Source organism: Ornithorhynchus anatinus, chromosome 7 (assembly GCF_004115215.2).
Source record: "Ornithorhynchus anatinus isolate Pmale09 chromosome 7, mOrnAna1.pri.v4, whole genome shotgun sequence".
Classification (NCBI taxonomy): domain Eukaryota; kingdom Metazoa; phylum Chordata; class Mammalia; order Monotremata; family Ornithorhynchidae; genus Ornithorhynchus; species Ornithorhynchus anatinus.
The window spans coordinates 25,168,124-25,196,097 of NC_041734.1; the positions used below are offsets into that span (position 1 = coordinate 25,168,124).

At 46.0% G+C, this 27,974-nt stretch overlaps 1 protein-coding gene across 7 annotated transcripts in view; it reads right to left on the bottom strand.

Moving 5' to 3' along the window:
* PIKFYVE (phosphoinositide kinase, FYVE-type zinc finger containing) overlaps nt 1-27,974 on the bottom strand; it is a 154,418-nt gene that overhangs the window by 16,888 nt on the left and 109,556 nt on the right. For 5 of the 7 annotated variants that reach the window (XM_029068330.2, XM_029068333.1, XM_029068335.1 and 2 more), the window contains 11 exons: nt 22,342-22,520; nt 16,697-16,810; nt 15,546-15,654; nt 15,310-15,464; nt 14,611-14,701; nt 9,092-9,152; nt 8,082-8,219; nt 7,256-7,376; nt 6,974-7,069; nt 4,864-4,947; nt 2,470-2,567 (listed from right to left, as the gene is read on the bottom strand). In XM_029068330.2, coding sequence (XP_028924163.1) covers nt 2,470-2,567; nt 4,864-4,947; nt 6,974-7,069; nt 7,256-7,376; nt 8,082-8,219; nt 9,092-9,152; nt 14,611-14,701; nt 15,310-15,464; nt 15,546-15,654; nt 16,697-16,810; nt 22,342-22,520 — 1,246 coding nt within the window. The remainder of the gene's footprint in view (nt 1-2,469; nt 2,568-4,863; nt 4,948-6,973; nt 7,070-7,255; nt 7,377-8,081; nt 8,220-9,091; nt 9,153-14,610; nt 14,702-15,309; nt 15,465-15,545; nt 15,655-16,696; nt 16,811-22,341; nt 22,521-27,974) is intronic. The other 2 variants (XM_029068334.1, XM_029068331.1) reach the window with 1 other exon arrangement.

The window sequence follows — 27,974 nt, forward strand, 5'->3', positions numbered from 1 at the left end:
TCTTTGCAACTGGTACTCAGAGCCTTAATATATCCATCAAAAATATTTATTGAGTATCTACTGTGTGCAGAGCACTGCAGAAGTCCTTAAGAAAGCACAGTAGAATGAAAGGGTCTAATCTGTTCTTGGGGAGCTTTACACTCTAATGGGGGACAGGAGATGTAACTTAAAGGCAGAAATAGCAAGACCTTCAAAAGTAAAATGCTGAAGGAATAAAACATCCCACGTGGACTGAAATAAGTTCAGGATTAAGTGCTGAGGATGGCTTTTGGACTGCCACAACATGAAATTGTGGAAATTTCTTGGGGAAGGTTTCCTGGAGGGAGTGGGCCTTCAGGAGGGTTTTGAAGTTGGGAAGAGCTCTGGTATGACTGATTTAAGCGGAAGAGTGTCCAAGGCAGGAGGAGGGGCATGAGTGAGGAGCTCTTTGTTTCCAGACTATAAGCTTTTTGTGGGCAGGGAATGTGTTGGTTATTGTTATATTGTACTCTTCCAAGTGCTTAGTATAGTGCACACAGTAAGCGCTCAAACATACGACTGAATGAATGAGGAGTCTGGACAGGAATGGAAGCAGAGGGATGGACAGTAGCTACAAGGTGCAGCAGCTACAGCCAGGGAAAGCTGTTTCAGTGGAGAAGAAACTTAACAAGCAAGTTTAAACAAAGGGAAAGAAGCTAATGGAGATTGAGAGTTTGAAAATAGTGCAGTAAGGCAATTGAAAAGGTGGGAAGAAGAGTTTGAAGAGGTGAGAAGGAATGGGCCCAGGGAAAAGGAGGAAGGGCTGGATATTGACAGCAGGCAGGAGGCAGTGAGGATGATGCCAGAACATGATGGGTTGGAGAGGCAAGATCAGCATTTTGGGGAGTTCACATCTGATAAGGTATTTTTATTTTGTCAATAAAGTAGTTGATGAAGCCATGAGGGATTAGAGAGAGGGGAGAAGGGGCGGGGGGATACTGGAGGTTTCAGGAGGGAGTTGATAGGGGGCTATGGGCGTGGGAGTCAAAGAGGGAGGAAAATCAATGTTGCTGAGCAGAAGAAAAGAATAAATTTAAAGTGGTAGAAGTAAGACTTTCTAGATTTCAGATGACAGAGTTCAGTTAACGTAAGTGCAGGTACATGGGAAAGACTGGGAACTGGTGCTGCAAGGTCGATGGAAGAAGAGGCAATTGAATTTGGGAGAACAAACGGTACTGAGTGGGTGGATTTTACTGTCACGGTTGTGGATGGATGTTAGGAAGTCCAGGTGGGGCATGGCTGTACAGGACAGGTAGGCAGGGTCTACAGTTTGGGAGTCTCTTGAGGGACAGAGGAGAGATGGGGGTTATGGAACGGATAGCAGGTATGGGGACTATGGTTGGCGAGTGGCAATTCAGGGTTGGAGAGAAGAGGAATAGTGCGGTGTCTGGCAATAAAGGGCATGTCCAAATCCAAATTGGCTCGCGGCTGTCTGGGGGCTGGGAGGGGAGGTTAAGAGGTAGGTAGAGTTCAGTAGTGGGTAGCAGTGGATGGGTGAAATCCCTGATGATGACCACTGTAGCTAATGAAAGTGTCTAGGATTAAGGACAGGGGATCCAAAATAGAACCTAACGAGATCTCATGCACAGAAAGAGAATCGGCAAGGAGACCCGAGTTGGAGACCAAAGAGGTAGGAGGAGAAGCAAACTAGTACCATATCTGTTTCTTCACCACTGATCCTATAAGTGGAGGCAGCAAAAAAAAAAAAGCATACCACCAGAGATGCTGGACTCAGCAAACAGAAGGCACAGCTTCTGCTAGTTTTTTGTTTTTTTTTAAATCACTGTTGACCCACATGTGATCACGTGGTGGGGGTCTGATCAGTGTCTCATCAAGGACAAGAGACTGGAGAAGGTCTAGAAAAGGGAAAACCAAGATAATCAGGTAAATGGAGAAGTTTCGTACAAGGAGAGCCTAAAATAATTCAGACTCTTCATTATGGAAGGAGACATGATGGAAATTTACAAAAGCATGAAAGATGAGGACAGAGCAAACGCAGAACTGTTCCGAAACCTCTTACCACCTTCACAACTAGGAGGATGTTTCTGCTTTATAGTATTTTATTTCCTAACCTGTTCACATGCAGATCCTTTTTGGTTTTTGATTACTTTTAATGTTAAACAGTAAATCATTCAAGTGTGAAACGGGCAATTAACCTGGTGGGGGAAGGACAGCTGTACACTGTAACTACTTAAAATCTGGTGCTAACGTAGGACAGTTTCTTCTTTAATGCTGAAACAGACCCCCGTCTACAAAGGAGGAAGACAGCCATTTCAAAGCGATACTCGGGATGACACTCATAAACAAAAATCAAAAAGCAAGGAGACAGAGACTGTCCATTCTGCGTTTCTGAGAGTGGTTCAATCCCCACCTGCAACTATGCCTATCCGATCACCAAGCAATTTGCTTAAGTTCCTTTTGGTGAAAAGAATAAAGATTTTTCATTCTTACGAGGCTGTGGTTCACCTTCTCCTGCTCGGCCCATTTGTCCCCCGTTGGCCTCGGGTAATCTGACCGGACTGCTACTCTTCGGCCTGTTGTCCACTGAACTGAAATAGGGGAAAAAAATTTGTTTGGCTTGGCTCAGACAGTCACTTCCTGGAGTAGTAATCCCTCACCATACCAGCAGTCTGATCCTTGGCTCAGGAACATGGAAAATGACCAGGGGAGAAGTAATGGTTCACAACTCATCTGGAAGCTCTTGAAGAGGACATCGGTCATTTATCGAATACGCCTAAGGTTTGTGGTTTTTGGCTAAGAGACTAATACCATGAGTAAAGACACAGCACGGCCTAGTGGAAAGAGCACGGGCCTGGGAGTCAGAGGTCATGGGTTCTGCCACCTGTCTGCTGTGTGTCCTTGGGCAAGTCACTTCACTTCTCTGTGCCTCGGTTACTTCATCTGTAACATGGGGATTAAATCCTAGTTCCCTCCTACTTAGACTGTCAGCTTCATGTGGGATAAGCTGATTTACTTATACTTACTCCAGTGCTTAAAACAATGCTTGGCCCATAGTGTGGCCTCAACAAGTACCATAATTTTAATAATAATTATCATTATTATTAGGTTCGCAGGTATCTTAAAATGAATCCATGGTCGTTAAAACAATGTCAAAGTATGTTTTAAAATGCCAACACGGAGAGTTAAATTACTATTTTACCTCTAGATCCTTTTAGGAAACTGACTTCGGGAACTGCAAACCTGGGTTTCCCACCTTTACTCCTGGGAAAACTCTACAACCAAGTTTTGGATCACTAAACTCTTAGAAAAACACAAGTGTTTCGGGGAAAAGCAATATGGTTTCAGGAAAGTAACATGGTGAGGAAGCAGTCATGACCCTTTAAACTGCTGGAGCTTCTTGAAGAGAAAAAGAGTATTTATTTAGATTTTCAAAAGGTCTACACCTAGATCCCACTCCAAAGCCTTTTTTAAAAACCAAGTAATCACGGGGATTGAAGGGGATGTCCTGTTGGCTAGTTCAAAGACAGGAAACAAAGGCAACGAAAGATGACAAGAAATGCCACTAATGAGTTAGAACACTGGTCTACCAAGCCTCAGTATCTGGTGTCCAGGAGGGGTAACAGAACTCCTGAAGGAATCATGTAATAGTTACCCTCCCTGACATCCACCTTAATATTTAGTGATAGGCCGTCACGCACCTGATTTATTCCTTCCACACCCCTAACCTATTTTAGACCACCTGTCCATGAATTTAACCACACCCCTTTGAACTTACTGATGTTTTCTGTCTGCACAACTTCCTCTTATAATAACAGATATTGGAATTTACCCCCACTAAGTCAAAAAGTGCTTTCTCTTGTTCATTTTGAACCTGCTGCTCTCAAACTTCCACGGGGCCCCCTCATCCTGAGATCTGGTAAATAACAATTCTGTTTTGGCCGGGTCCTTACCCTTCATGATTTTACAAACTTCAGTTTTGTTCTCTCGAGGCCTGTAATCCCTCTGCAGGACAGAGAACTAGTGGGGCTCCCCAGGGATCTGTTTTGGTGCTGGCTAGATGCATATGTAGGGAAATATCCAAGTTTCCTGATGACCCTAAGCTCTTCTGGGTGGGGAAATGTGCAGATGAGGATAAACTCCAAGAGAACCTTAGAAAACTGAGTGTGTGAGCAGAAAAAGGGAAAATGAACTTCTGTGTCAGCAAGTGCAAGGTAATGCACCCAGGGGAAAATCCAAATAACAACTACAAGACGGAGGACTTGCAGCTATCAATCACGATTCAGAAAAGAGATCTCGGAATCTCTTCCGACTCTTCCCTCGATGCAGCAGCGGCAGCCCACGAGGCCAATGGAAAGCTACTCATCTTCAGGAAGGGCACAGAAGACAAAACTAAATGCATGATTATTCATTCAATAGTATTTATTGAGCGCTTACTATGTGCAGAGCACTGTACTAAGCGCTTGGGATGAACAAGTTGGCAACAGATAGAGACAGTCCCTGCCATTTGACGGGCTTACAGTCTAATCGATTATGAAACTATATAAACCCAAGAACACGCACACTAGGAAATAATGGGTGCAATTCTGTCACTGCACTTCAGGAAGGATGAAAAAAGAGCTGGAGAATGTACAGAGAAGGATAACTAACATGACTGGGGGAAGAGGGGGACTCTGTTCTTGGAAGTTTTCGGAGGAAACTCAGAAGAGTTCTACTCTGCATTTAGAAAATCAGACAGAGGTGGCATTCCAATTTCACAATTCAGATGACAAAATTTGTCCAACAGGTGACAGATTTACAAATTCATTTTACTCTTCCCAATTCTCCCAATGGCTTTTGGAAAAATGTTGACAGAATTCCAGGACAGTATGTTCTCTAAATAGTCACCTGTTTGATGGAAGCCCTTCTTCAGCGCTGTTCTTCAGAGATGCTTTGGACAACTCATCTAAGGCGTTTCTGTACTCCTTGCAACTTAAAGTGGAAAGAAGTTGAAAAATATTTTACTAATTACAAGTCAGTCTAATCAATTCATACACTTTTAAGGCAAACAGTATGGACAAAAGGTCCATTAGAGAGATGGGTACCATGGATTAATGTGCAATCAAGTTGTCAGAAGAACCTGTGATGCAAGCTTTTCAAAGGCACAGACTGAGTCTTCTTCACTACGTTTTATGAGATCCTCTCTTACCCCCGCTCAACCTAGTGAGACCTAAGCCACAAGAGAACACAGGCAGGATCAGGTTTTAGCATCCCCTACCTGTCCTATTTCCCAACTGTCTCCCTGCTGACTCATCCACCTATTCTGGCAGAAATTAGAACAAGAGGAGGGGCTTGTGTGCTTTAGATTTAGATTTAGATGGGGATTTAGAGTCCCAGAATTTGGCCACACTGTTAGCAGGATGATGCGGAAGGTATGAAGCAATAATAGAAGGAATAATTGAACACCCATTTGGTGTGGTGCACTGTACCGAATGATTGGGAAATATCGAATAACAAACGGAAGCGTTCCCTGCCCACAAAGAGCTTACGCTTCCAGAGTGCTGCCGAAGTGGTGGAAGCTGTTCTGATCCCCCTCCTCCTTCAGCCCTCTGGGCTGCCACCACTTTGACCCTCCCCAATCCCCGAAGCTTGGACTAGTGCCTAGCGTTCCGTGGACCTCACAGGATACAAACTGATGAGGGTACTACCTAAAACGATATAATTTGGGAGCATAATTTGGTTGAAAACATTTAGCTTTCATCAATACTAATGCCATAAGGAGCATGAAGGAGGAACAAACCAATTTCCCTAAGAAGAAAAGAGCCAAGTGACGTAGTACAGATCCAGGGCTTTAATGAGGGAAGACAACGACTTGGTAGTCCAAAGCTAGGTACTCCCATAAATTAGTGTTTGGCAGAATGTCCAGAATTACTGTGTTCATAAATTGGGAATGAAAAAAACCACCTAAAATCACTTTCAGACTCAGCATCCACAAACTTCCACCTCTCCTATAAAACCAGCAGAACTTGGAAGAAAAGTGAAAGAGGTCAGTGACACAGGCAGTTGGAACTGGCTTGCTAGGGGCCCACATCCAGCAAATACAGCCCAGGATGGTCACGGTGATGGTCAGGGTAGAGGAAAAGGCCTGCTGGGGTGGGAGGGGGAGGCCAAGGAGGTTTTTCTGATAGCTAGAGCCTGAGGAATAGCAGGTTCCAGAACACTGTTGTTCTCAGGCGGCAGCAGCAGCTGCAGCGGGCTGAAGGACCCTGGCATTGCAATAGCTTGTGGGGGCTAAAAGTGGGCTGAGGGGAGGCAGCCAAGAAGGAAAGTCTTTCCGGTTTCTTGGATCCTCCTTCCCCTCTATCCGATATCCCCAGTGCTGACTTGCCACTGAAGAGAAGAGAAATGGCGATAGACAGTCCAGGCTTCCTCGACTTCTGGCAGCAGTCGTGCATTCTGCTAATGAACTTTTAGACTCTAAGCCCGGTGTGGGCAAGGATTGTCTCTCTTTATTGCTGAACTGTACTTTCCAAGTGCTTATTACAGTACTCTGCACACAGTAAGCGCTCAATAAATAAGACTGAATGAACTGCCCGAGGATGAGGGCGTGGATAGGAGACTGAAGGACAGCAAAGGAACGGGGATTCGGGGTGCGCATGTCCAAGATTTAGAAATTGGCCCCCTAAGTCATTTTGAATTTGAGAATTGGGTCAGATACCCCAACTTAGAGTCTGACTTCGAAGCTTAGCTTGAGTTCTGTGGATGGTGGGGGCCAGGGAACGGGGGAGGTTAGGCCCCATGAGCTCTTATTCCCATCGAGGGTGGGAGAAGGTGGGGGAGGGTCCCAGGAGAGGAACCAAAATGAGGATTTTTATGGGAGTGTAGGAAGAAAGGCACTGTAACTAAGCATTCTTCTCAGCAGTTCACTACTGTGTGACCTATGAGCAATGGCTCACAATGAATGCTCTTTTTGCACCTGAATAGGACACAGATGTATACAGAATAACGAATCAAGTACCTGAGAGCAAAAGCTATGATTGAGCTGGGTTCCTTCTCACAGACTGCGATGGGCACACGCTCGTGTTCGTACATTAAATAGTGTTTGTCAGGGTCACTGTGGAAAAGAGGGATAGAACATAATGCACCAGATGCTTCCTTGGCCGCCCACGGGAAGAATCAAGGCCACCCGCTGCTGGGACCAGCAGCTCAGCTAGCCGTGAATGTTTGGGTGGGTTCAGGAACCCGATCACACCAGAAACCCAGGAAAAGGCCAACCAACCCTGGGCCTCCTGATACTTACAATGGGAAGGGAATTGGGTTATAGCTGTTCCCTGGCAGCAGATTGGCAAAGATAGCCTTCATGGTTGATTTCTCCTTCACCTGGCTGTCTGTGGATCCCAGCAAATACCCATCAAAGACATCTAGAATGGAGCAGAGGAGTCCATGGGCATGCAAATGAATGAGCAGTCCATTCGTATCAAATGTAATTCATCCTCTGGGATTTCCTCTTGGACTAATGAAAGACCCCTGTGGGAGCAACTGGTTTCAAAACTGACGTATCAGGTCTTTTCCCCCCAGTGAGCTTGCTAAAATTCCTAGGAGGGTACATGGAATATCTTGTTCAGAGAATCTAAGGCCCAGTAAAAGCTCGACTTTCTTTGTGGAAATAGTCATCTGAGGGTGAGGAAACTGCCTCTGGAAGCAGCAAGGCCTAGGAGTCATGAGACCTGGGTTCTAATCCCGGCTCCGCCACCTGCCTGCTGGGTAACCTCGGGCAAGTCACTTCACTTCTCCATGGCTCAGTTTCATATCCTGTAAAACAGAGATTCAATATGTGTTCCTGCTTCCCCTTAAGATTTTGGACTCCACATGGGACAAGGACCATGTCCAACCTAATTACCTTGTATCTGCCCCAGTGCACACTACAGTGCTTGGCACAATGCAAATATCATGACAAATATTAATATCACAATTATTATAATTATCATGGCAATGTTGGATATGGAGTCCCATCAGATATGACAGATTCCATGACCCAGCTCAATGCTATGGATCCCTGAACCGGGGAAGCTCGAGGGAGCGAGAAGGAAAACATGGAGCTCCTTACGGATGCTCCCCAATTCTACCTTCAGAACTGCTGATGTTGTCAGGCTCAGAGGGGCCTCCCACGAGTTGGTCAGATACAACTTCAGGAGGCGTAGGCAGCTGCAGATGCGTGGAGCTAGTGGAGCTTTGGCTTGACAAAGTTGATAAGAAGCGATCCTCTGAATGAAAAGAAGCAGTACTTGGGACAAACTGTTTCAAACATCTCTTTCATTTTTATTTAGCCTGTGTTGTAGAAAAGGCCCTAGTATTTCCATCTTCTAAAATAGAACACAGCTTGATGCAGAGGAACAATACCTCAAATGAGTGCCCGTTCCGGGAAGAGAACGTCCTGTTTGTGCAAAAATTCCTCATTTAATTGAGGCTCAGGGCTTTAATACAAAGAGTCAAACAGAGGTAATTTTCTTTCGGCAGAAGATATGGAAGCAAAACAGGAACTTTTCCTTCTCAATTTTGTCTGGAAAAAGACCGTGTTTTTCCTCACAGTTGTTAGGGAGATTATAAATAATCCATTTGTGTTCATTTTGGGCACAGCTGCTCCTTTGCAGGACTGGGCTGGGCCAAGACCTTCAGGGGCAATCTAAGCACCCCTCTCAGAAAAATCATACTTCGAGTGAAGTGACTGATGGAGCTCAAGTCTGAGCTATCGCTAGCTCTGCCTCACCCTTCTTTTCCCTCCTGGCCCTCTCTCGGTCTTCTGTCTTTCCCTGTCACTTTTGTTTTTATTTTGTGTACTGCATGTTGGTCCTCATCCCTTATGCTGTTTCCAAGTTTTACTGTTTCACTGCTGCCTACGTGTCTGTCTCCAGTCCTCCCCATCTCTTTCACCAAACTGTTCTCCAAAATACTTCCCCTTCCAGTGCATAACAACTCACCTTGGAGAGAAATCTCAGCACACCCAAGATGATATATTTTTTGCAAACCCCATTAGAGTTACAACAACTATTCAGCTATATTCATCATCCTTGAAAATCAAGGTTTTTGAAAATTAGATATGAAAAGTAATATGGGCTCTCTGGGCTCCCAGACAAACCTTTTTCTCCATTTTGAAGTCCTGGGGAAGCATTGCGGGGTGATGCCTCCATTGTACTAATCTACAGAAAAAGAGAACACTTGTTTTTGAGGGAGAAACACTGCAACTCACGAATGGGTTTCTACTGTCCACTAAATGTTAGTCTAAATCTTACCTTCTCGGCATAATTTATTGGTAATACTAAAATTTTGCTAGTAATAACAATTCCTGGTTTGTTATTTGTTAGTGGGGAGGGTTTCTTCCCCTCCCCCTGCCTAGACCCACCCCATGGCCAGCGCCTTCAGCCAGTCACTGAGAGTGACCGCCAAGTCAATCAGAGCTCCTAGAGGTGGTGAACCCAGGGGAGAACCTTCTGCTTTATACATATAGCTTAAAGGTCACTCACAAATACTACCGATTTGATCACTGCTCTTGTCCCTGCCTCCTTCGCTGTCAGACTCTTCCCAGGAATGGGCTCCGCCGCTTCTCTCTCCGAAGCGGCCTTGAAGGCTTTGGGCTTGCAGGTTCCGGCCCCAATGTGTCCCAGGCTCTTTCCTCCTCCTTCCTCAGCTCCAGCTTTCCCCACCTCCTTTTATTTTCCCACCACCTCCTCTTCCACCACAGTTGAGCGAAATATGCTCTCTGTGCAGCCTCAGCCTCCCTTCTCCTGAGGCTGAGGAACTCTCTTCCTGTCCTGAGCAAGCTCTGTGCACTTTGGGTTGCAAATTAAAGTCACTGTGCTGCCTCTCTACACCGTCTTCTTCTACAGTCGAGTGTAACAACCCTATCCCATCCCTCCACGGACGCAGAGGAACGCTCTGCCTGCCCCCAGCCTGTTCTGTACAGTCTGGAACCAGTATAAAAGATGCTGCTCTGCCTTCTCAGCCCCTCTTCACCTTGAGCTGAACAAAACATCTGACATTTGCAGCTTTATCTCTCAGGGTGCTCTCACCTGCCCTCTTATCCTGCTAAACGAGGACCCTCCATACCACCAAGGAGACCCCATCCCACCCTTCTTTCCACTGCCCTGGCGGGAGAGAGAACTGCGGCATGAGGCCTCTCAGAACCTTGGGCAATCTAGTGATTAAGTACTCATTGCTTTGGACTCACAATGAGAAATTCTGCTCCTACAACCACAGCTCCCCACTGACTTTTATTTTGATTTTGCATATCTGTTCTAGTCCCACATGCTGTTTTAATGTTTTAAAGTATCTTCGCTCCCAGTGTGTCCATTTCCAGTCCGCCCCCCAACATTACCACCTATATTCATAAACCATGAGCTTCTCCAGGAAAGAGGCCATATCTACTTCCCACCTGTATATGCCTTCCCAGATCTTCCTGCAGTGCTCTGCATCCAGTGAGCACTTAATAATTACTATTATTATAACTACTATTACTACTAACCTGGCTGGGCTTCTTCCCCTCCCACTGCATAGTCCCATACCATGGCCGGCCCCTTCAACTAATCGCAGAGAGCGACCTTCAAGTCAATGAGAGCACTTTGAGGTGGTGAGCCCAGTAGAGAGCCTTCTGCTTTACGAATATACCTTAAAGCTCGCTAACAAATAATGCTGGGAACACTTAAACTGTAAGTTCCTTGTGGGTAGGAACAGTGGCTACCCAAACATTTGTACTGTACTCTCCCAGAGTACTATGTAGTCTTCACAGAATAAGACCTCAAAAAATACTACCGATTGATTGATTGAAACATCTGTTCTTCACATCAGCGTTCACTCTTCCTTCATTTCTTGCTCCCTGACCTTTTCCCATGCCTCTCTTTGGGCTTTTCTTGGAAGGTTTTATCTCCTTTTCATTTTTTCAGTGCTGGCTAAATTTTCTTTCTTGGGAAGGACACTTCCCAGCTATCACCAGCTTGATTTTCTCAAACTTAGCCCAAGATGTGTTACCTGGTTCTTGCCCTAGGGATGGCACTTTTGATTCACCCAATATAAGAGGAACCCCAGATGACTGACTCATTTGCTGTTACCGCTTTGACTACCATCTCTACGCAGATGACACGCAGATCTGCATCTTTGCCCCTGTCCTCTCCCCCTCCCTTCAGGCTCGCATCTCCTCCTGCCTCCAGGACGTCTCCACCTGGATGTCGGCCTGCCACCTAAAACTCAACATGACCAAACTGAGCTCCTCATCTTCCCTCCCAAGCCCGGTCCTCTCCCAGACTTCTCTATCACCGTGGATGGTACGACCATCCTTCCCGTTTCTCAGGCCCGCAACCTCGGTGTCATCTTTGACTCGTCTCTCTCGTTCACCCCACACATCCTATCCGTTACCAAGACCTGCCGGTCTCACCTTTACAATATCACCAAGATCCGTCCTTTCCTCTCCACACAAACGGCTACCTTACTGCTACAGGCTCTTGTTATATCCCAGCTAGACTACTGTGTCAGCCTTCTCTCTGATCTCCTTTCCTCCTCTCTCACCCCGCTCCAGTCTACTCTTCACTCCGCTGCCCAGCTCATCTTCCTGCAGAAACATTCTGGGCATGTCCCTCCCCTTCTTAAAAACCTCCAGTAGTTGCCTATCAACCTCCGCTCCAAACAAAAACTCCTCACTCTAGGCTTCAAGGCTCTCCATCACCTTGCCCCTTCCTACCTCTTCTCCCTTCTCTCTTTCTACTGCCCACCCCGCACGCTCCGCTCCTCTGCCGCCCACCTCCTCACCGTCCCTCGGTCTCGCCTATCCCGCTGTCGACCCCTGGGCCACGTCCTCCCGCGGTCCTGGAACGCCCTCCCTCCTCACCTCCGACAATCTAATTCTCTTCCCTTCTTCAAATCCCTACTTAAAGCTCACCTCCTCCAAGAGGCCTTCCCAGACTGAGCTCCTCCCTTTTTCCCTCTGCTCCCTCTAACCCCCACTTCACCTCTCCGCAGCTAAACCCTCTTCTCCCCCCTTTCCCTCTCCTCCTCCCCCTCTCCCATCCCACCTCCTCAGCACTGTACTCGTCCGCTCAAGTGTACATATCTTCATCACCCTATTTATTTTGTTTAATGAGATATACATCACCCTGATTCTATTTATTTGCCATTGTTTTTATGAGATGTTCTTCCCCTTGACTTTATTTATTGCCATTGTATTTGTCTGCCTGTCTCCCCCTATTAGACTGTAAGCCCGTCAAAGGGCAGGGACTGTCTCTATCTGTTGTTATCTTAGTACATTTCTCTGCACATAGTAAGCACTCAATAAATACTATTGAATGAATGAATGACTGACCGAGGAGAAGTTTACACAGACCAGAAGCTCTCGGAGCTCTCCTGGTGATCCAGAGAACTGGTGTGGCCTGGTGGAAGGAAGACAGATCAGGGAGCCTGAGGTCCTAGATTCAAATCCCAAATCTGCCCCTTGCCTGTTGTGAGAACTTGGGCAAGTGATTTAATTTCTTGGTCTCAGTTTCCCTGTCTGTAAAATGGAGATTCAATATTTGTTTTCCCTCCTACTTAGACTGTGAGCCCCATGTGGGGCAAGGACTTTGACTTGGGCTTAGTAGAGTGCTTGGCAAATACTATTATCGTTATTACTGTTATTAAGACGCTCTCCTAGGGAGTTCTAGCAGACTGGCTTGATCAGTCACATTTCCATGAAAGGCGTCTGTGAATCTGATTAGCAAAAAACAAATCTCTCCAGGCCAAAGCTGTGACTTTACAAAGCCTCAAGGAACAGCCCTGGTTCTTAGTTACCTAAGATTTTGGAAAGCCTGCCCCATCCCCCGCCCCATCCCCACACAGAGACCAGATACCGGAGTGTTTTATTGCATTTTAGCTCTTCCATCACTTATTCTATCAGAGGCCCAAAGAGGTAAGGCTGAATTCTGTCCTTTCCTTATTCTGACTTTCTTTTGTCAGTTCTGTTTCCATTGGTCTGTTTCTTTGCTGCTTTTGTTTTCCTTTCAGACAGTCAAATCGTGGGAGAGGGTAGAAGCCTACCAACTTCATTGCTCCGTGATAGTACCCAGAAGGGGCTGCCCTTCTCTCCTGAGTACCCCCTGGACCACACCTTAGCTCTTTCCTGCTCTGTAACCGGAAGTAGGTGGGAGGTGAGAGAGATGGGGCGGAGAGGGGAGGGAAGGAGGATTAGTGGGAAGGAAAGGGAAAGATGCTTGCATTATTCCCTTTATCCCATGTGTGGATTAAGCTCTCCATGGGCTGCTCCCAAGTGCTCTGGGCAGCCTTCCTGTTCCTGGGGCTCACCCAGCATTGGCAACAGAAAGATGATGGCTGGGGTGAGGGTGGCAATGTCCCTCTTCCTGTTCTGCCCCACATCCCCAATCTTAAGGGCAGTGGGGGTTTTGGTAGAGAGGAAGTAAAGGACTGAAGGTAATGGAACAGAATAGCTAGGCCCAGAGGTACATCCAGGTCAGCCCACATGCTTTGCAGGGCTGCAGACAAAGGCAACACATGGAATTTCATATGGTTTATCTGTTCGTTCATAGTTGACCAAAAGTAGGCCTCACGGTTTGCAGGCAACCAGAGAATCAGAGAATGCCCCCGACCCCACAAGACCACAAATGGAAAAAATTCAAACCCATCCAGTGTAGCCCACTAGGATGTCAGTGAGGGGACCCAAACTGCACCAGCTCCCCAGTAGTTCCAAAAGGCCAGGGGCAGGCCATCAGCCTCTGAGAATGAGAAGCTGAAGAGGAGCCCACATTTACCTGGGTCCTCCCGGGGCCTCTTGGATCACCGGGTTCATGTTTACTCCACAAATTCATCTCTGCAAAAAATTCTCTCTTACAGTCCATGTGGAGGCAGGGACTCTGCCCTATCTGATTACCTTGTATCGACCCCAGGCTTAGTAGTGTCTGGTACACAGTAATCAATTAACAGGCACCAAAATAAAAAAACAACAACCTCCATGAATCACCATGCTTCCTGTCTCACAAGCCTGTGACCTCAGCATTATCCCCGACTCCACTTTCTCATTCAACCTACGTGTTCAGTGCATCACTAAATTCTGTCAGTTTGACCTTCATAACATCGCTAAAATCAGCCCTTTCCTTTCCATCCAAACTGCTACCATGTTAATCTGAGCACTTATCCTATCTCGCCTTGATTGCTGTGTCAGACTCCTTGCTGACCACCCTGTCCCTCCCCACTCCAGTCCGTCTTTCATTTTGTTGCCTGGATCATTTTTCTATAAAAATGTTCAGTCCATGTTTACCCACTCCTCCAGCACCTCCAGTTGTTCCTGACCCCAAGGAGCTAACAATCTAAAGGGAAAAGGAGGACACACACAGAGGAAACAGTCAAAAATCATATATTTTCTGCATAAAAACAGATTTGCTGTAAGCTACTTAGAGGCAAGGAACATGTCTACCAACTCTGTTGTATTGTACTCCCCCAAATGCTTAGTCCAGTGCTCTGCACACAGTATACACTCAACAAATACCATTCATTGATAATTTGAGGAAATTAGGACTCAGATCCTAAAACCATTTGTGCCACCAAGACATAAATGACGTAAATAACATGAGCATTTCCAAACTTTAGACAAAAGCAACTTACAAAAACTGCAGACAAGCTTACCTTATTCTCCTCCCCTTGTCTTAGTCTTCCAGGGCTGGGAGGCACGGAAGGGCGCTTTCTACCTTTCTCCTGCTGGAAAAGATCCTGCAGCCTAGGCCCAAAGAATTGGAAACAGAAAGACTTCAGGCTGAATGTTGCTTTCAGTTCATTGACAACTCTAACGTACTGGACCTCTCTATATTGGTCTCTGCTTTCGATGTGTTCCAAGCTTTTCAATTTTTCCTAGTTAAGACTGGAAATTGTCCCCTCTTCCCTTTCCTGCCCCAAGCTCCCTGCTACGCCACCTGATCTTACCCTCAAGGTGAAATGCAGGCAGTGGGAACGTTAAGGAAAAGATATTTTAATTCTTGAGCAATCCAGAAGTAATGGAAACAAGCCCAAAGAAGAATACCCCTTCAATAACAAAACAAAGTTTTAATAAAATCTCTCTCTCTTTCTATTAACTAAGCCAAATCATTAACAATGCTTCTGAAGTAACGTTGAAGTGGCATTTTTACCTCTGTTTGCTTTGGCTAGCTCCTTGCCAATGGTGATTTAGAATTTAACGAGGAGCGGAAAAGAGGGGGAGACGGAGGACCACCTTCCATTGGAAATCTGGACAAATCATTTTACTGTGATTTACACAGGGGGTTTAGCATAAAACCCAGAAGTGGGCAGGACAAGAGACAGAACAGAACGCCCGACGCTAACTCCTGTCACCTGGAATTCCAGACTTGCAGCATTTCACAGAGACTTTGCTTCTTGGCAATCAGAGACTCAAACACTGACTGTAACTGCTGAGGAGTGTCTAGAGAGGAGGTCACCAACCGGGCTTGGATCTTCTCAATCCAGGTCTTGAACTCCCCTTCTTCCATCTATGAGGAGAATTAACGTTCTCAGAATTTCAGGAAATGATCCAAGCAGTAGGTGCTCTGACCAGAGGAAAGAAAACTTACCTCTTTTTGTGCAAATATATCTTCCATCTTCTCCTCTCTTGTCTTGCTAAACGTATCAGTTTTCAAAGATGCAAGCCGTTCATCAACAGCAAGGTACACCTGAGAAACTCTGGAGAACAAAAGAAAACGGTACTAAAGTCCACACTGTCCATCATCTTAAGCTCACAAAGAACCAAAGTGCTCTTCACATATATTAACTCCCAAAGTTTCAGCCAATGAAGACCCCATTTTGGAATGGTACTTAGTAAGAGAAAAGGCCAGGCTGTTGGCTCTTCTAGACTCCAGTACAATAGATAAAATGAATGAATGTTTTATATATATGTGAAACGTCTACAAAACTTGTCTACATATATAAATGTGGCCAAGTCATGTCTGACACCAATAATGAAAGTCAGTAGAGTAGCCACTACTTACTGCCCTGGAGGACCGCAAAGCAGTCCTGGAACTTTATTTCCCTAGAAAAGACCAATACTATGAAGAGACTGGCTGAGGTCAGGAAGAGGAACTTGAGAAAAGAGGAAGAACGAGCTGTGGAATGATCTCTCTAGTGGAGAGTGATTTGCAATGAGCTACTGCATGTAGTCAACCTGCCCTGCAGCCTCATGTAGAAAGCAGGGTCACCCAGAATTCCTTCTTGCCCAACTGCTGAGAGATTATCCCTTTAAATACATTGCTTCCCACTGGATCAATCAATTTTCTAAAACATTCAAGGAAGACAAAAATAAAACACCTTGTAAGTCTGCAGATTAAGCCTCATTTGAAAAAGCAAATTTCACAGTAAATTCTGAGAATACAATGTCCCAGCAGTGCTCAAGCAGACCTAAAGCACTCTCCATTGCTAATTCTCAGTTACGAAATATCCTGAAGGAAAAACATTTTGCTACCAACTACTCATCTGTCCAGTCCAGGCTTCAGCAGCTGCAGATGTAGAGACGAATGGAATCGTGCACGTTAGAGTAATTAGAATATCTGGAAAAAACAAAATGGTAGTTTCCCCTTCCCCACCCTGTTCTCCTCCCCCCTTCTAGGGAGCTCAAATGCAAGGCATTTTCTGAGTCTGTGATCATAAATAAGAGTGCCAAGCTCCAGTGAGTTCTCCATTCCAGGGGCTGAAGGAAACCAAAGGATAAGGAGGAAGATAAGAGACTTACTTCTGGAAGAAGTCTTTAAGGTCTTGAAGAATGGAAACTTTAGATGGAGCCTGACGTCTGATGTATATTTTGGGAAGTGGAACACAAACTTCAAGAAGTCGAATGGGAGAGTAACTGAAAAAGAGAAACATTGTTTGGAAGGAGGTTACAATAGCCATCAGTCAGTCCGTCAATTGCATTTACTGAGCACTTACTGTGTGTAGAGCACTGTTCTAAGCTCTTGGTAGAGTACAATATAACAGACGCATTCCCTGCCCACAATGAGCTTACAGTCTAGAGGGGGAGACAAACATAAATATGAATGAATAAAATTAAAGATATGTACATAAGTGCTGGGAGGCTGGAAGGGGAGATGAATGAAGGGAGCAACTCACGGCGATGCAGAAAGGAGTGGAAGAAAAGGACAAGAGGGCTAAATCAGAGAAGGCCTCTTGAAGGAGACATGCCTTCAATAGGGCTTTGAAGGGGGAGAGAATACCTGATGGATATGAAGAGGGAGGGAGTTCCAGGCCAGGGGGCAGGATGCGTGAGAGAAGACAATGGCGAATTAGATGAGTACAGTGAGTAGGTTGGCATAGGGGTGAAGTGTGTGAGCTGGGTTGAAGCAGGAGAGTAGCAAGGTGATTGAGTGCTCTAAAGCTGATGGTAAGGAGTTTCTGTTTGAAGTGGAGGTGAATGGGCAACCACTGGAGGCTCTAGAGGAGTGTGGAAACATGCCCTGACATTTTTGTAGAAAAATGATCTGGTCAGCAGAGTGAAGTAAAGACTGGAGTGGGGAGAGACAGAAAGCAGGGCGGTCAGAAAGGAGGTTGATACAGTAATCAAAGCAGGGGAGGATAAGTGCTTGGATTTACATGGTAGCAGTTTGAATGGGGAGAAAAGGGTGGGTTTTAGCATTGTTGTGAAAGCCAAACTGATAGGATTAAGTGATGGATTGAATATGTGGGTTGAATGAAAAAGGGGAGTCAAGGATAACACCAAGGTTATGAGACTGTGAGACAGGAAGGATGATGGTGCCATCTATAGTGATGGGAAAGTCAGAGGAAGGATAGGATTTGGATGGGAAGATATGGAGCTCTGTTTTGGACATTCATTCAATAGTATTTATTGAGCGCTCACTATGTGCAGAGCACTGTACTAAGTACTTGGAATGTACAATTCAGCAACAGATAGAAACAATCCCTGCCCAATGACGGGCTTACAGTCTAATCAGGGGAGACAGAAAGACAAAAGCAATAGCAATAAATGCTGAGTTTGAGATGATGGGAGGACATCCAAGATGAGATGCCTTGAAGGCAGGAGGAAATGCGAGACTTCAGAGAGGGAGAGAGATCAAGGCTGGAGATGTAGATTTGGGAATCATTCTCATAGAGGTGGTAGTTGAAGCCATGTGAACAAATGAGTCTCCCAAGGGAATGGGTGTAGGTGGAAAATAGAAGGGGACCCAGAACTGAACCTTAAGGGACATCCATAGCTAGGGGGTGGGAGGCAGAGGAGGAGCCTGTGAAAGAGACTGAGAACGAGCAGCCAGAAAGACAGAACCAGGAGAGGACAATGTCAGTGAAGCCGAAGTTGGATAATGTTTCCAGGAGAAGAGGATGGTTGAAAGGGTCGAAGGGAGCAGACAGACTGAGGAGGATTAAGATGGAATAGAGGCAACTGGTTTTGGCAAGAGAAATCATTTGTGACCTCTGAGAGGGCAGTTTCTGTGCAGTGAAGGCGACAGAAGTCAGATTGGAGGGGGTCAAGGAGAGAATTGGAGGAGAGGAAATAGAGATAGCAGGTGTAGACAACCTGCTCAAGGATTTTGGAGATGGATGGCAGAAGGGAGATGGGGCGATAACTGGAGGGAACTGTGGGGTCAAGGGAGGGTTTTTTTAGGATGGGGAGACATGGACATGTTTGAAAGCAGTGGGGAAGAAGCCATTGGAGAGCGAAACGTTGAAGATGGTGGTTAGGGAGGGAAGAAGCGAGGGGGCAAATGTTTTGATAAGGTGAGAAGGAGTGGGATTGAAAATGGAGGTGGAGGGAATGGATTTTGAGAGAAGGCAGGAGACCTCTGGAGATGCAGCTGGAAAAGATGGGAGAGTTGAAGAAGGGGCAGTATCAGGGAAGGAGTGGGGAGGGGCAGGGGAGATATTAGGTAGAACACACCTTATAGCTTCAATTTTCTCAATAAATGAAGAAGGTGGCCAGGTCATTAGAGGCAATGGATGGGGGAGGTGGGGGGGCTTAAGGAGGCAGTTTAAGTCTGGTACACCTGGTGAGGGCAATGGGCATAGGTTTCAATAAGGATGGAGATATAATTTTGCTGGGTAGAGTTACAGCATATAAGGATAAATGTGAAATAGATATTTAGATTTCCACCAGCAGCGCTCTGCAGCTCATGCCAAAGAAGTGGACTGTAAAGGTGATCCAGGGCTGGGAGTGAGTGATACGAAGTGGATGAAGGGATGGGGGGTGAGTGAGATGGTATTGAGATCATCAATTTGTTCATCAAGGGAAGGTAGTTTGCGTATGGAGGCTAAATGGGACATGATGACTTGAGAAAATTGGATGGGGTCAAAAGATCAGAGGTCTCTGTGGGGAAACAGCACAGACTTGCGGGATAGAGGTGTGTGGGAGAGAAGGCAGGTGAGGAGTCTGTAGTCAGATAGAAGGCCTGTTCATTCTTTTTGAAATAAGATGTCTGTTTTCTTCAGTATGGTCATCCCCACTGAAATTCTATGCTTTTAGTGCTCTTTTGTGATAATGCTATTTAATGTGAATGTCATTTTTTAGAGAACACTCTTCCCTTCAGTATAACAATGCAAAGTTTCCTTTGGTTTAAAAACCTTTCTTCCTCTCCTCCTCAATCTCTGAAGCATTGACTGATTGACTTCAGAGTGATTACACTCCACTTCAATTTACCATTTGCCAGTGATAGGTCTGTATAGCCCAGGCGCTGGGACATTTCTATAGCCTACATAATGGCAGATTTTTCACATGCTAGCATGCTAGCATGCCTTTGGTTGCTGAATATATTATACTCTTCCATGCGCTTAGTACAGTGCTTTGCACACAATAAGCGCTCAATAAATAAGACTGAATGAATGAAGTGAAAGACAGAATTTGGAGAAGGTTTTCATAGGTACACATAAAAAATCAAATTCAAAAACCTCTGCTTTATTTATATCGTTACTCGATCGTGTACCTATACTGTGCTTTTTAATTACTTTTTTAAAGATTTATATTGTTTTCGTCAATTTTTAAGACTCTAGAAACACAGTAGTACACTTTACATTATTTCCTATAAGAAGCCGTATGGCCTCATGGGAAGAGCCTGGGTCTAGGAATCGGAGGACCTTAGTTCTAATCCTGGATCTGCCATTTGTCTGCTGTGTGACTTTAGGCAAGTCACAAGTTCTCTGTGCCTCAGTTCCCTCATCGGTAAAATGGGGAATAAACAGCTGTTACCCCTTCCACTTAGACTGTGAGTCCCTCATGGGACACGGACCGTGTCCGACCTGATGGTCTTCTAACGACCCCGGCCCTGGGTACGGTACTTGACACAAAATAAACACTTAACAGAGATCACCATTATTTATTTAGCCCTCTATCCCCTCAACACTCTTCTCATGGAACCTCCTAAAAGCGCTAAGTAGGAATATCTGCCTTTTTCATGAATACTACACTTTGTTCAGCTGGTGTCTAGCTAAATGCCATGTGACATGATAGAAAACAATGGGTTTATCTCTAGTGAGGATCTAATTTTTAGTTAGAATGTTTCTGTAGAAAAACTTACACGCGCCCTGTCTCACAAGCCTATAACCTTGGTATGGTCCTCGACTCATCTCTCTCATTCAATTCACATATTCCATCTGTCACCGAATCCTGTCGATTCAACCTTCACAACTTCACTATAATCCATCCTTTCCTCCCCATCCATACTGCTACAACGTTAATTCAAACACTTATCCTATTCTGCCTTGATTACCGCATCAGGCTCCTTGCTGACTTTCCTGCCTCCTGTCTCTTCCCACGCCGGTCCATACTTCACACTCTGCTGCCCTGATCATTTTTCTACAAAAACATATAGACCACGTTTCCCATGTTTCCACCACTTAAGAATATACTCATCCACCTCCGCATCAAACAGAAACTCCTTACCATCGGCGTTAAAGCACTCAATCACCTTCCCCCTTCTACCTCACCTTGCTACTCTCCTACTACAACCTAGCCCACAAACTTCGCTCCTCCTCTGCTAACATATTCACTGTACCTCGATCTCCTTTACCTTGCGGCTGACCTCTCAATCACATCCTGACTCTGGTCTGGAACTTTCTCCCTCTTCATATCTGACAGACGTTCACTGTCCCCATCTTCAAAGTCTTATTATAGGTTATATCTCCTCCCCAACTAAGCCCTCATTTCCTCCTCTCACTCATTCATTCCTCTCCTATTCCCTTCTGCATCACTCTTTCAAACCTCCCTAAAACCCAATAGTACTTTGAAATATTTCCATAATTTAATTTATATTAGTGTCTGTCTCCCCTTCAGACTCTAAGTAGGCAGGCAAGGTGTCTACCAACTCGGTTATACTGTACTCTCCCAAGTGCTTAGTGCAGTGCTTTGCATGTAGTAAGCGCTAAATAAATATGACCCATTGATTGATTGCTTGCCAAGCACTGTAGATAATCAGGTCGGACCCAATCAGCCCCACTTGGGGCTCACAGGCTAAGCAGGAGGGAGAACAAGTATTGAATGCCCATTTTACAAATGAGGTAACTGAAGCACAGTGAAGTTGCGTCACTTACTCAACGTCACCCGGCAAGGAAGGAACTGAGCCAAGATTAGAATCCAGGCCCTCTAATTTCCAGGCTTGTGCCCTTGCCGCTAGACCACGCTGCTTACCTTGCAGCATGGCCATGAGAGGGAGCATGTCTTTGTGGAAAGAGCAAAGGCCTGGGTTTCAAATGTTCTCAGTTCTAATCCTAGCTCTACCAATTTTTTAAATGGTATTGGTTAAGTGCTTACCATGTGTCACGCTGTACTTAGTGCTGGGATAGATATGAGCTAATCAGGTTGGACACTGTCCTTGTCCTAAGTGGGACTCACAATCTTATCCCAATTTTACAAAATGAGGTATCTGAGTCACAGAGGAAGTGAAGTGACTTGCCTAAAGTCACACAACAGCCAACTGCTTGCTGTGTGAACTTGGCCAAGTCTCTTAACTTTTTGGTCCCTCGCTTTCTTCAACTATAAAATGGGGAGAAAATACCCATTCTCCCTCCTATTTAGACTGTGAGCCCCATGCAGGACAGGGACTGTGTCTAACATGATTGGCTCATATCTACCCCAGCGTTTGAGCCCTAGGAAGCATTTATTGTATGTCATAATTACAACCACAATGATGAGGCAGAGCTTCCAGTTTTACAAAGACAAGCCCAGGGGTACCCAGGCGCGGCTACCATAATGATCATTTGGCCCATTTTGGGCGAGTCTCTGAAAAATGTAAAATTACAGCAGCTTTTCAGAGGGATTTCATAAATCCCAAGGTTCCCGGCTCCCAAGAGAGATAGTTTTAGAGATCACTGAGTTATACAGGTCTTCCTCTTTGTGTACCGACAGAGAAAGGGGAAAGGAGGAGCTTTTCCAGGTCTTACCTAAAAGAAGCCACCATCTGGTTGTAGGAGAAGTATTGGTGGTAGTCATGATGGATGGAGTGACCACATGGCTCAGCATTCGCTCGGCGAGTGTACTGGTGCCCATAGAACCTAAGTTCTAAGTATTTGGCAAATGACATAGACCAGGAATCGCTGGAAAGGGCAACAACTGGGGTCACCTGAAAGTCAACAGAGTGAAATGACTGGATGAGGCAATATCACGGGAAGAAGCCATTTGTGGGTTTTTTTAATGAAGCACCTACATAAGAAACACAGAGTAAGAACTGGCTGAATTGCCCAACCCTAATCCCACTCACACTGGTCACGTGGTTCTACATTATCACATAAACCAACACATAGGGATTACAAGGTTTGGCTAGCTATCTGAAAGATGCTGAAAAGCCCCAGTGAACTTCCGATCCCCAGAAATTATATCTTCTACCGCTTAAATGGAGGAAATAGCTTAATTTTAAACCAAAGCCATCGGTACACTTCAGTTGCCTAAAATCACTGCTAAGGCACAGTTTATCATCCACCAAGTAAAGCAGCATTCATCGATGGTTTAACCACTAGTATTTATGCCGAAAGGACGGTTTATTTTCTAATTGTACTTTCCCTTGTTGGATTCATCACACTGGAATGCCCTCAAGAGATCATTGAGTCCAGCCCCCTGACTCCCAACATCCAGCATAGATGGGGAGGGTCAAGAATTCTTCTTCTACAGATCTCCAGGGGTGGAGACACCATAACTTCTCTCAGAAGCCTGACTCAATGTTCATTCATTCAATAGTATTTATTGAGCGCTTACTATGTGCAGAGCACTGTACTAAGCGCTTGGGATGAACAAGTCGGCAACAGATAGAGACAGTCCCTGCCGTTTGATGGGCTTACAGTCTAATCGGGGGAGACGGACAGACAAGAACAATGGCACTAAACAGCATCAAGGGGAAGAACATCTCGTAAAAACAATGGCAAATAAACAGAATCAAGGCGATGTACAATTCATTAACAAAATAAATAGGGTAACGAAAATATATACAGTTACGCGGACGAGTACAGTGCTGTGGGGATGGGAAGGGAGAGGTGGAGGAGCAGAGGGAAAAGGGGAAAATGAGGCTTTAGCTGCGGAGAGGTAAAGGGGGGATGGCAGAGGGAGTAGAGGGGGAATAGGAGCTCAGTCTGGGAACGCCTCTTGGAGGAGGTGATTTTTAAGTAAGGTTTTGAAGAGGGAAAGAGAATCAGATTGGCGGAGGTGAGGAGGGAGGGCGTTCCAGGACCGTGGGAGGACGTGACCCAGGGGTCGACGGCGGGATAGGCGAGACCGAGGGACGGTGAGGAGGTGGGCGGCAGAGGAGCGGAACGTGCGGGGTGGGCGGTAGAAAGAGAGAAGGGAGGAGAGGTAGGAAGGGGCAAGGTGATGGAGAGCCTTGAAGCCTAGAGTGAGGAGTTTTTGTTTGGAGCGGAGGTCGATAGGTAACCACTGGAGTTGTTTAAGAAGGGGAGTGACATGCCCAGATCGTTTCTGCAGGAAGATGAGCCGGGCAGCGGAGTGAAGAATAGACCGGAGCGGGGCGAGAGAGGAGGAAGGGAGGTCAGAGAGAAGGCTGACACAGTAGTCTAGCTGGGATATAACGAGAGCCCGTAATAGTAAGGTAGCCGTTTGGGTGGAGAGGAAAGGGCGGATCTTGGCGATATTGTAGAGGTGAAACCGGCAGGTCTTGGTAACGGATAGGATGTGTGGGGTGAACGAGAGGGACGAGTCAAGGATGACACCGAGATTGCGGGCCTGCGGGACGGGAAGGATGGTCGTGCCATCCACGGTGATAGAGAAGTCTGGGAGCGGACCGGGTTTGGGAGGGAAGATGAGGAGCTCAGTCTTGCTCATGTTGAGTTTTAGGTGGCGGGCCGACATCCAGGTGGAGACGTCCCGGAGGCAGGAGGAGATGCGAGCCTGAAGGGAGGGGGAGAGGACAGGGGCGGAGATGTAGATCTGCGTGTCATCTGCGTAGAGATGGTAGTCAAAGCCGTGAGAGCGGATGAGTTCATCGAGGGAGTGAGTGTAAATGGAGAACAGAAGAGGACCAAGAACTGACCCTCGAGGAACTCCAACAGTTAAAGGATGGGAGGGATGGGAAGGGGAGGAGGCTCCAGCGTAGGAGACCGAGAATGATCGGCCAGAGAGGTAAGAGGAGAACCAGGAGTGTCAGGTTCTCACTCACAACTCTCTCACTCACACTCACAACAACAGACACTCACAACACTCAATGTTGTGAGTGTCAGGAGGTTCTGATGGGTCAGCTCCATCCTGCCCATCCCCTTGAAGAGAGCGGTGGCCTGGGGCAACTTCAGGAACAGACTGGCCAAGTTGCACTCCTCAGGGCTGAGCTTTTCCCCGGTACCCCTGCCTCTTCCTGGCCCAAGCTTCCCTGGGGTGGGCTGCTTTGATCTGGCTGCCTTTTCCACTGTCTCTTGTGGAGTTGACGAGTTGTGTGCTTTTACGGGTGCTATACACCAAGATACCATCAAAGCAAACAGCTCTGCAAAACACTCACACAATTCAAATACTGTCTGTTGCCTGGGGAATTCTTGTGTTCCCCAGGTGCACTGAATTGGTTTTCCAAGGATACAGAGGCAGGCTCAATTTTAGGGCAGCCACCTAATACACAAGTGTCCAATGCCCACGGTCTTGACAACATAATTCTTGGCCATTTTTTTCGGTTTTCTTTTGCACTCTTTTGATTTACAAAATCAGTCACTTGTGAATCATCCTCCATACCTACTTGGAGGGACAGAAAATAAGCTATTCAGGTGCGAATCTGTGGTGCAGAGACCAGGGTCTGGAGAGGAAAGCATGGGCCTGGGAGTCAAGGACCAGGGTTCTAATCCTGGCTTTACTGACTGCTTGCTGTGTGACCTTGGACAAGCCACTTCACATCTCTGTGCCTCAGTTTTCCTTTTCTCCCTCCTATTTAGACTGTGAGCCCATGCAGGACAGGGACTGTAGCAAACCTAATTAACTAATCCAACCCCATCACTTAAGACAGTGTTGACACATAGTAAGCGCTTAGTAAATACTATTAAAAAAAAAAAAGCACCCCAGCCCCAATCCCTAGTCACCATTCAATAGATCCAATTGGACTTTCACTACGATCCTGATGACCATCTTGGGGGTCATCCTCCGGGCAAACAGGCACTCAACGGTTCAAAGACAATCCATGAAGCACTATATTTATTGCTCCTTCCTCTGTCTACGTCACCTGCTAGTCTTACATTAGATTACTTATATCGATCTCCCTTGATAGGTTCACCCTAAACCATGTCTGTTGCTTTCTAGTACTTTGGCAGCTTGATAAATTTGTTCTTTCATTTCCCAGTTAAACCACCTGGTTTAATGGGCGGATAAGTAATAAAAAGTCATCCTATTTTCTTTTTTAAAAGGATGGGCAGAGCACCATTCCGGGCTATTTTTTTTCATCTTTGAATTTTTTTAAGAACAGCTAACAGGTCTGAGATAACATCTACCAATTCCTTTTCAGGGGACCAAAGTGATGGTGGCCAATCCACCTAGTCTGGATGGCCATGATAGTCTTCTTCAACGTCCTTTACCTGCAGTTTACTATTAACAAATGATTCCTACCAAGAATTGGGACTTGAAGCCAAAATACCAGGCAATGATGTATCACCTGTTTTTCCCAGTCAACTTCTCAAAATATGGAAATTCTAAGTTTTCGACTAATAGTACATAGTAATAGTACATCTGGCCGGATTGGTACCGAAACAGTATTTAGCTAAATGGTCAAAATGTAACAAGATTAGCAAAGCTACATGTCACAAAGCTACATGTCACTCTAATCTGATTCCTCAACATCCGTCTCTGTTTACAATCAGCCCCTGCATCCCACAGCAGTCTCCTGGTGGATTTTGGAGAAGAGCCAACCTAGTAGCCTCCGAAGATTCCCTGAGGTGCCTACGTCAGCCTCTGGAAACCTGTCTAACGTCTGTAAACAAACCCTAATGTCTCCAGCTGAATGATTTTTCTACACTGTCTTGCCATCCCCTGGGACTAGCAGGTTTAAAGACCACCAATGGGAAGGTTATTTGCATATGCACACTTTCCGGGCCCTTGCCGAGCCTGAAAAGGAAATGAATGAGGAGGAGGGGAAAGAGAGGAAGGAGAGGACACCTGAGTCAACATCGATGACGCTGATCCAAAGCCAAAGAGCCAAAGAACTGACTCTGAGACCAGGGGTGGATGAGGACATGACTGAGATACAGGGAGTGAGGGGTTTTTGATCATAAGTTCCCACCCCATCTCCAGTCATCCCTCTAGTTACTGCTCCATCTCCCTCCTACCATTCTGTTCCAATCTCCTTGAGTGAGTTGTATACAACTGCTGCCTCCAATGCTTCTTTTCCAATTCTCTCCTTGACCCATTCCAATCTGGCTTCTGTCCCCTTCACACACAGAAACCACCCTCTCAAAGGTAACAAATGATCTCCTTCTTGCCAAATTCATCAGCCTCTACTCCATCCTGATCCTCCTCTCAGCTGCCTTCGACTCTGCTGATCACCTCCTTCTCCTGAAAACATTATCCAACTTTGGCTTCACTGACAATTTCTGCTCCTGGTTCTCCTCTTAACCCTCTCACCACTCATTCTCGATCCCTTTCACGGACTCCTCCTCTGCCTCCCACCCATGAATTGTGGGTCTCTCAGGGATCGGTTCTGGGACTCCTTCCAATCTCCAGCTACACCCACTCCTTTGGGGAACACAATCGCTCACATGGCTTCAGCTACCACCTCTACGTGGATGATTTCCAAATCTACATCTCCAGCACTGACCTCTCCCCTTCTCTGAAAGCTTGCATTTCCTCCTACCTTCAGGAAATCTCTACTTGGAAGCCCTGCCGGCACCTCAAACTTATCGTGTCCACAACAGAACACTTTATCTTTTGACCTGAACCCTATCTTCCTCATGACTTTCCCATCATTGTAGATAGTATCATCATCCTCCCTGTCTCACACGCCAGGGTCCTTGACTCTGTCACCAAATCCCGTTGATTCAACCTTCTCAACATCATTAAAATCCACCCTTTCCTCTCCAGCCGTACTACCACGTTAATTCAAGCACTTATCATATCCCACCTTGATTACTGCATTGGCCTCCTTTCTGACCTCCCAGCCTCCTGCCTCTCTCCACCCTAGTCCACACTTTACTCTGCTGCCCAGATCATTTTTCTTCAAAAATCTTCAGTCCATGTTTCCCCATTATTTGTGAACCTCCAGTGGTTGCCCATCCACCTCTGCATCAAACAGACACTCCTGACCCTCAGCTCTAAAGCACTCAATCACCTTCGCCCCTCCTACTTTACCTCCCTGTTTTCTACTACAATCCAACCCACACCTTTTGCTCCTCTAATGCCAACCTACTCACTCTACCTCAATCTTGTCTATCTCGCTAACAATTGCTTTCCCACATCCTGCCGATGGCCTGGAACTCCCTCCTTCTTCATATCCGACAGATGATCACTCTCCCCACCTTTGAAACGTTAATAAAGTACACCTCCTCAAAAAGGCCTTCCCTGACTAAACCCTCATTTCCTCTTCTCCCACTCCCTTCTGTTTCACCCCTGC